This window comes from Poecilia latipinna, unplaced genomic scaffold, assembly GCF_001443285.1.
Source record: "Poecilia latipinna isolate Pla-1442-1.1 unplaced genomic scaffold, P_latipinna-1.0 Scaffold309, whole genome shotgun sequence".
Lineage (NCBI taxonomy): Eukaryota > Metazoa > Chordata > Actinopteri > Cyprinodontiformes > Poeciliidae > Poecilia > Poecilia latipinna.
This window is the reverse complement of record NW_015112925.1, coordinates 76,899-85,054: the sequence shown is the minus strand read 5'-3', so window position 1 is coordinate 85,054 and position 8,156 is coordinate 76,899. Positions and strand designations below refer to the sequence as shown.

The following is an 8,156-nucleotide window of genomic DNA, read 5'->3' as shown; positions in this document are numbered from 1 at the left end:
TAGGCTCTAAAAATATAAAAACAATGCAGTGAGCCAACCACTCTACCAAAACACAGCAGGAATTATCTACTGACCCCTGTGGAGCAATCAGTACAGTTTTCCTAAAGGACATTATCAAAGGTTTTTATAAATACAGATCATTCGTTCATCAACCAAACTTCATAATCCTGCTTAGCTATCAGGTGCAACTCAACAGGCGAGTGGGCAGCTGTTAAGACTGGATACACTTCCAGCAGATCAGGTTGTCAATATAAGAGTTCCAGTATTCCAACAGAGGGGTACCACAGCGTCATCCAGCCTTTCTCCTGGACAAAAGTTTTTTGGGGTTTTTTGAAGTAGAAAAAGGTTCCATTAAACAGAATATTTCGACCTCTCTTTTGTGAGCATTTGCTCTGTAGGAAGCAAATGCTTACAATTTGCTTCCCACAGAGCGAATTACAGAACAATCTGCTCTGTAGGAAGCAAATTGTTCCTACAGAACAATAAGCTTCCTACAGAGCAAAAGCAAAAATTTACTTAGTTTTATCAGAATATAAAAGCTTTATGGACATTTCAATTAGCCTAGTGTCTTGTTTCGTCGAGTAAATATGACATTTCATATAGCCACTGGCCACCAAGTGAGGGAAGAGTGTTAAAAGAAAGAAACTCACTGTTAGAGAAGTGTAGCAAGGAGAATCCTTTTGGGGTGAACAACTAGTTGACTCTATCCACATGCCAGCTAGTTGATTGTGATTGATGCTAGTAAAGATAACATTTTCTGTCATGGAGGTTTTCAATAACAACACTCCAAGAGGGTCTGCTGTGAGACAGTGGATGACATTGTGGAAAAGTGCATCATTTCCACTGTTAAGTATGGTGGACGATCTGTGATGCTGTGGGACCCCTACTCTCCCAAACGCCTTGGGAACACGTACCATAAATTCTCTCTAAAATGTAAAATTTTCCGTGTTATTCCCCAACGTTTATCTGCAGGCTCATTCTTGTTCCCGTTTTTCAGTAGAAAAAGAAAAAGAACGCAGGGACCTTTCAGAGACAGACGACACAATCGAGACTTTCTTTCACTTTCTCCGTCCTCCTCGGCAGGCGTTTAAAGCCTGCCGAGGAGGGATTTGTCCCAACACAATCAGCCTAGAGATGAACAGAATTGTCCCTGATGCTGTTCTATTCACAGGACGTCCCATTCTTCCCCTGCTTCACTCGCTAATCCAGTGAAAACCTATTAGCTCCCACTCCGGCAGACAGGAAGAGAAAGCCTGACAGTTTTTATCAGATAGGTGTTTTTGGAAACCAACACTTCTCTGTGCATGTGTAACACAGACTTTCCTGTTCAGCTCTATGAGCACAAAGCCATGTAAGAAAAAATTTTCACCAAGTAAATACGTATGTGTCACTTTGACCGGAGGAGGCTCTGCGTTAAAGAAGGAAGTGAGGCAACAAATGTCTTTGAGGTGGATTTATTTGGGAGCTCCAAGTCTTCATTACACCAACACCCTTTTTTTTTTTTTGTGAAACAAAGAAGCTGACATTTATACCTGAGGAAAGTTCCAACACTTACACCAGGTAAAGGGGTGATCAAAAAGAAAAGACAAACAAACACTACTTACACAAAACTAACAAACAATAAATGATCCAACAAATATTTACATGCATGCAAATTATTACAACTAAACTAATCTAAGGTCAATCAAAAGTAAATATAACTAAATATAAATCCTCAGAGTATTCCCCCTCCTAATGGAAGCTGGTATGCTCCAGGAGCATTCGTCTCCCTCTCTGCTCCACCTTGCTGAGACACACCCAGAAAGGCAAATACTCAATTAACTCAAATTGAACTAATCTAAATCAAAACAAACTGACATTTTCCCCCACATTCTCTAAACAGGAAAGATGGCCAGTCTCCATACCCACAAAGAATGTTCACCAATTGTCACAATGTAACTAAAATAAAGAACTGATAGAAAACACATTTGAACTGAAAACAACATAATATCAATAATCAACATGGGATGGAACCCCTGGTCTCCATCACAGTATGTATAGGTCAAAAGGTTGCAGTGAAACTGCAAGATGGCAGTTGAACAATGACCACTAGAGGGGGATAAAGTGTCAGCAAAAATGTGACAAACTGAGAGAAGAAAACCGCAGATTGCAGCAGGTGGTTGATGGAAGCTTGTTGCTTATCTTAGTAGCCAAGTTCAAATAGTTTGCTTATTGCTTCAAAGGTGGAAAAAGCTGAAATATTAAGTGGTAAGTCCTTTTTGCAAGCGTCTCTAAAGAAGACTTTTTTTCTCAAAGATGTGTAGAGTAAACTAAATTATGGGCAGATATGGTGCTAGTTCATTAAAAAAAAAAACAAATAAGGCTGCAATAAGCACCTTAAAAATAATTGTCAAGCTCATTTCCAGCTAACATTTTAAATTCTGTTGATTCTTCTGGGGGATTTGTAAATGTGAGCGAGTTTCCCCAACAACTGGGTGTGGAAACATTGCTTCATGTATGAGGTGTGAATGGTTCTGCCAAGCACAGCACTTAGCAGCCTGTAGAACATCAGAAACCCCAAACATGCTTTTGAATGAAAGGCCTGCCCAGTAGCCGCTTCCTCATATGCTAACCAGCTCCCCCCTGCCCCCTGCCATGGGAGCTCCTTGTAATCCAACTTGTTTTCTCTGGCTTGCTGGGAAGCAAGACTTTTACACATTAGCACTACATTAACCTGAACAAAGGACTTGCATTCCCGAAACTTTAGTCTCTGAGCACTGGGTGACTTTCTGCGCAGTCCTAGACAGCACCACCTACCCTCCCTACTGTGGAGAACAATCCTGCTGGCAGTGTTCAGCAATTGGGCCAAATTATGTGCAGATGATCAGGAAGCCTACAATTAAAAACATTTTTTTATATTTAATAACTTTTGAAAGTCTTGCCTTTTCAGAATTTGAAAAGCATATAGGGGGAACAAGCTGACTTCTTACTATTAAAATGTGTTAATCCCAATGTTAAAATTCAAAATAATTTCACTCCATTTGAATGAAACGACCACTGAGCTGATGTTTATCAGCTCAGAGTATGCATATATTAATTAAAAAATATAGTCACCAAAAAAACCTATGCACAACATGAATTTCAGGTAAGCAAGAAACACATGGAAGTGGTAGCTGAAGACGACCAGGATGGACTGTAAAGGTCAGATTTTAGAATCAAAGATGTTAAATTTTTATTTTTGCTGCTAGAAGCAAATTCATTTTTCTCTGGATGGGTCAAGGTCTGCCTTCACAACAGATTGAACCCACCAGGGTTGACCAAATATCAGCAATGGCCTTAAGTCCTACAGCTGGTTCTCAAAATGGTGTTAAGACGTAAAAGAGTTTCCCCCCCTTTTTTTGGTTTCGCTGCATCACACCAGTATATGAAGATTAAAACTAATTCATCCAATCCAAATATGGGCCACATTTGTAAAATGCTGACTGGGTGGCTTAAACCCATAGAGTTAAACCCAATACAATTTAACTATAACTTGAGGCCTACATAAAAATGTGCCAAAACTCGCTCATCTTCTGAAGTGTTGAATTTTTCTCCCTCATGTGACGTCACCAACAAAGATAAACAAATCTGTTTTTCTCCCTTAAATGCGTTTTATTTTTCAAATAATTTTGTGAATTCGGGCAGTGGAAATTCTCAGGTCATGCAGGTGTGTTATATTGTCGTCAGTGTACATTTCTAAGAGGGGGGTAAAAAAAAAAAAAGAAGAAAAAAGAACACGGATAGTCTTTTATTTAATGTATTGAATCTTTCAGTGTTTGTATATTAGCCAATAACTTTGTATATTGCTCACGGAAAATAGTTGATTAGCTCTAATCGAGATTGCTAATCTCTCTACCGAAACTCCCGTCCCCTCCCGCACAATCTGTAATGTTTGACTTCAACAACAAATTAAAGATGCGCCTCTTAAGTTTAAGTCGAAATGAGTCATTTGCGCTCTACCAAAGTTTCTCAGTAAATGTTTTTGTCCCTTAAAAACGCCGCCTAAGTCATCGGTGCGTAAATGTCCCAGGCGTTGTTCCAAAAGGAATCCTACCACATCTGTGCTGCAAGTGGTTTGTTGATATTATGGCATTTTACTGTCTTTCTCTGTCCTTTTTCTATGCGCAAACCCCCCAGGGCGATCAGCCACTCTACTCTCAGATAACGTGCCATTCACTCCCCCCCCCCCACTGTTACGCAGCGGGATTTACATGAAACTGTTAATTGTTTGCTCTTCAAATAGAGTCAGCCTGGAGCCAGCAGTCTTCCAGAAGTTAAGGACCGACTCTTCGACCTCCCTTATCCCTCCCCCCTTTCTTTCTCGCTCCTGGCCGATCGCTCTCCCCCTCTTCTCCGGGGTTGCATCAACATGACAAAGCACTGGCCGGAGCAGACCCTCCTGGCACCAGCCGCTCTGTGCCACAGTGGAGAACACCGCGACCATCAACTTGACATCTACAGAAATGTGCAGCGGAGGGTTCCTTCCTGCGGTCTAGCCCAGCAGCGGCCTCAACAACCGGCTGAGATGACCCCCCAGCAGCAGCAGCAGCAGCAGCCCTCTGCACGCACCGAGCACCGTGGCGGTGCCACTGGACTCGCGGATCAAACCATTCCAGCCCACTCTTCATACCAGGACGGCGACGACGCCAACGGGAAGCTTCGGGACGTGACGCGGGAGACGTGGAGGGCCGAACGGGAGAAAAGCGGTTCCAGCAGTGGGAAGAAGAAGAACTACCAGCGGTATCCCAAGCCACCCTACTCCTACTTGGCTATGATCGCCATGGTCATCCAGCGCTCCCCAGAGAAGAAGCTTACACTATCTGAGGTAAATGGTCTTAAATGTATAAAAAAGGGGAGTTATTTTAGATTGTCATAGCGCACAAAGTCTTTTACCCTTAAAGATTACTGGCTACTTCTTAACATGCAGGCATCTCGTTTACACTGAAAGATCTGACACTAAACAGTCACCTCTCTGTGACACTTGGGTGACCACCATTCCTGCCACTCATGGTTTGCTTTGATAAGCTTGGGCCACAGTAAAGCCAGACACTGATCTGCATCAGAACACAGATAAGATATACAGTACAAGCTTAAAAAAACCAACCACACATTTATTTGGACTTTTCTGCAAATTAGTCATTTCCACTATTAATATTTCTGTTTGGCATTTTTTGGGAGGGGTGGGTGGGGGGTGAGAGACATTGCTGTGCTGCATCAAACATGAACTGAGATGGTTTCTCGCTCTTATTCCAGATCCTGAAGGAGATCAGTACCCTGTTTCCATTTTTCAAAGGGAACTACAAAGGGTGGCGAGATTCTGTGCGACACAACCTCTCCTCCTATAATTGCTTTGTTAAGGTTTGTGTACTTAAGGCTCTCATACTTCCACTTTCAAAGACTTCAAGGGGCCCTTCTAGAAGCTGATGTCATTATGTTTCCCTTTAAGGAAACTTTGTTCCATTTGTAGGAAGCCACCCAAAAAAAAATAAAAAAAAATAAATGTAGCAATAAACATTGCATTTTGTCAAATGCCATCATCAAAATCATCAGGAACGATCATATATACATATATGATGTTTACATATCATATATATGGGTTGGAGTGAGATGGAGCTTTTGAAACATATGGGAAAACACTTTGTAGCTTTTGTTAAGCGATATTTGTAAATGTATCAAAGTACAATCATGTTGTTACACAACTTCACCAGAGGAGCCAATAAAAATGGTTGACATTGTTTAAGGGTCAGCTGGTTTATGCATTTTGCGACCATTCTGATTAAATTTTTTTAGGGGTGAAACTAAGCCCATCCTGCCAGACTGGGTATTCAGGTCAAACAGGCAGCAATGTGTCTTTCTTTTGATCTGCAGGTGCTGAAGGATCCAGGCAAACCTCAGGGGAAAGGGAACTTCTGGGCTGTGGACCTGAACCGTATTCCCCTGGATCTCCTGAAGAGGCAGAACACGGCCGTGTCGCGCCAAGACGAGACTATCTTCGCTCAGGATCTGGCCCCCTACATCCTGCAGGGACACAAGCCGGAATCTGAGCCGCCCCCTCCTCCTCCGACTGAGCGTGTGACCTCTCTCCCGCCCGTGTCATCAGGAAATCCTTCACCGCCGTCGCAGGACAACTTGTTCAGGCCCAAGCTGGACTCGTCCTTTGCCATCGATTCCTTACTGCACAGCCTGCGGCCGACGAGCGCTTCTGGGCATGTGGACAGAGACGGCTGGGGTGAGGTGGAGCGCCCTCGGCCCTCGCCGCCTCCAGGCTCTCGTTACACCTCCTCCGCCAGCTCGGTAAGCCCTGCCTCCACCTCTTCCACCTCCTCCGATGAGGAATGGAAAGTCTTGTCCCACACTGGGAAGCGTGTCCCTCCTAATGGTGAAGCAGGATCTGACGGGTACGAGGACCTCAGACCGCCGTTGCACAAATCTGCCAGACGGGAGACCGTTGCTCCTCCGTGGGAGCTTCCAACCTCCTACGCCAAGTATGCTCCCCCAAATGCAGTCGCCCCACCTAGCATGCGGTTTAACGGAGGCCCCGTAATGCCGCTGCACGGCGGACTACCACTTTACAGCTATGGTAGCTCTCCCATGGCGCCTTCCCACTTCATAGGTCACTCCTACTGGCCGATTCTCCCCAGCAGGCGAGTCTCAGTTCAGCCACCTCCTCTGCTCATGGACCTGGACAACATGCTGCAGTCGGTTCCTCCAAATAAGAGCGTGTTCGATGCACTGCTGCCCACCAATCAGAACGCTTACTCGCATCACCAACCGCAGAGTCAGTACCCCCTGCAGAACGGGACTCCTCTCAACAAGTATCACCAGTACTGAGAGTCGTTCACACACCAAACGAGGAATCCAACCAGGAAGTAAACCGTAAGCTCCACACAATCTCTTTTATGGTTTCTTGCTAGCCAGAAGCTGATTTTTCTTTTTTTTTCTTTTTTTTTTTTTATATATTTACACGTCAGTGTGTTTTAAAACAAATTGTAATTCTGCCTTCAGCATTGAGTTTTATTGATGAAAACCTACCTAAAAAAAAAAAGCTATATAACTCAACAGATATCTACCTCAGTGTTTCAATGAAAGGTCGTGCTGCTACAGACTCTTTGCACTGCAGATCTTGTTTGCACAGTTGTTTAATACAATGTCTTGAGGATTGTTTTTAATGCTGTCTATCCACTGTGACTTATTGAATGTATCACATGGGGACTCTTGGAAAAAAAACAGCCGAGAAGTCCAAAACGGCAAATGGAGTTCATGACTGATGGCTGTCAGGTTTTTCCCGAGTCGCATTACACTCAGGCTGGTCTTAAGTGAGAGCTGATCTTTAGGATGCATGTAAAGATTTTACTTTCCTTGTTTACAGATGTCTCTCTCTTTTTGTTTTTTTTTTTTGTTTTGTTTTTTTTATATTTTTTATTAATGATTGCAAGAGAAATCCAAAACATTTTGAACCACTTGAACTCACTTTTAGACCACTCTGCACCAGGGTGGTGCTAATGATAATGAAAAATGTAGCTTTAACAGTTTTGTTTTTTTAATAGATATTTTTCTTGCACTATTCACCTGATGATCTTCCAAAGGACACCACTTTTAGATGTCTCCCTCCCTCGACGGAAGAATGTAATACAAGCTTTAACTACTGACCAATATGTAACTATGCATCATTAAAGTTTATACATCTGTAGAGATGTCTTGAAGTCTAACAGGTTTCTAAAAAGTTTAACAGTGTTGTACAGACAAATAAAATTGACATTTTAACAAAACTGACATAGGTTCATTACATTGTTTCTGGTTTTTTTTTTTTTTTTCAAAGACTGGGTAAAATAATCCTATATGCTTCCGGCAAAGGACTTTTTGTTGACAATTTAAACCATGAAAATTGTTGAAGCTGTACTTATGAAGGCAACATTAAGGAAAAAAAGAAGTTGTACTTTGAAAGGGCGCTGATTTTAAATATGTGGCTGACTAAAGAAAAAATTGCCTGCTCCAGCAAAAATAATGCAGCCCTATACATTTTTTGTAACTTTGCCCAGCTGGTGTAGATAAATCTGAAAAAGTTAAAATCTGTCCGACCAGAAGTATATTTATTTACCAGAACTGGATTTTCTTGGTGCAGCGGCGATATTAGTGTA

General features: G+C 42.5%; 1 protein-coding gene across 2 annotated transcripts; it reads left to right on the top strand.

The window, feature by feature from the left end:
- Positions 1 to 1,724: 1,724 nt before the first annotated feature.
- foxh1 (forkhead box H1) lies at positions 1,725 to 7,063 on the top strand. Of its 2 annotated transcripts, none has more exons than XM_015034706.1 (4): positions 1,725 to 2,247; positions 4,262 to 4,843; positions 5,272 to 5,376; positions 5,887 to 7,063. In XM_015034706.1, exons 2-4 carry the CDS (start codon positions 4,388 to 4,390, stop codon positions 6,847 to 6,849), a joined length of 1,524 nt encoding a protein of 507 aa, XP_014890192.1. In that variant the 5' UTR covers positions 1,725 to 2,247; positions 4,262 to 4,387; the 3' UTR covers positions 6,850 to 7,063. The 2 variants fall into 2 exon arrangements, with proteins under 2 accessions (XP_014890192.1, XP_014890193.1); XM_015034707.1 differs by lacking the exon at positions 1,725 to 2,247 and adding an exon at positions 3,269 to 3,319 and having other exon boundaries at positions 4,264 to 4,843.
- Positions 7,064 to 8,156: the final 1,093 nt, after the last annotated feature.

Coding starts and splice junctions, on each gene's coding strand:
- foxh1 (XM_015034706.1), top strand. CDS start 4,388: ATGACAAAGCACTGGCCGGAGCAGACCCTCCTGGCACCAGCCGCTCTG. Junction 4,844..5,271: donor AGAAGCTTACACTATCTGAG/GTAAATGGTCTT, acceptor CTCTTATTCCAG/ATCCTGAAGGAGATCAGTAC. Junction 5,377..5,886: donor CCTATAATTGCTTTGTTAAG/GTTTGTGTACTT, acceptor TTTGATCTGCAG/GTGCTGAAGGATCCAGGCAA.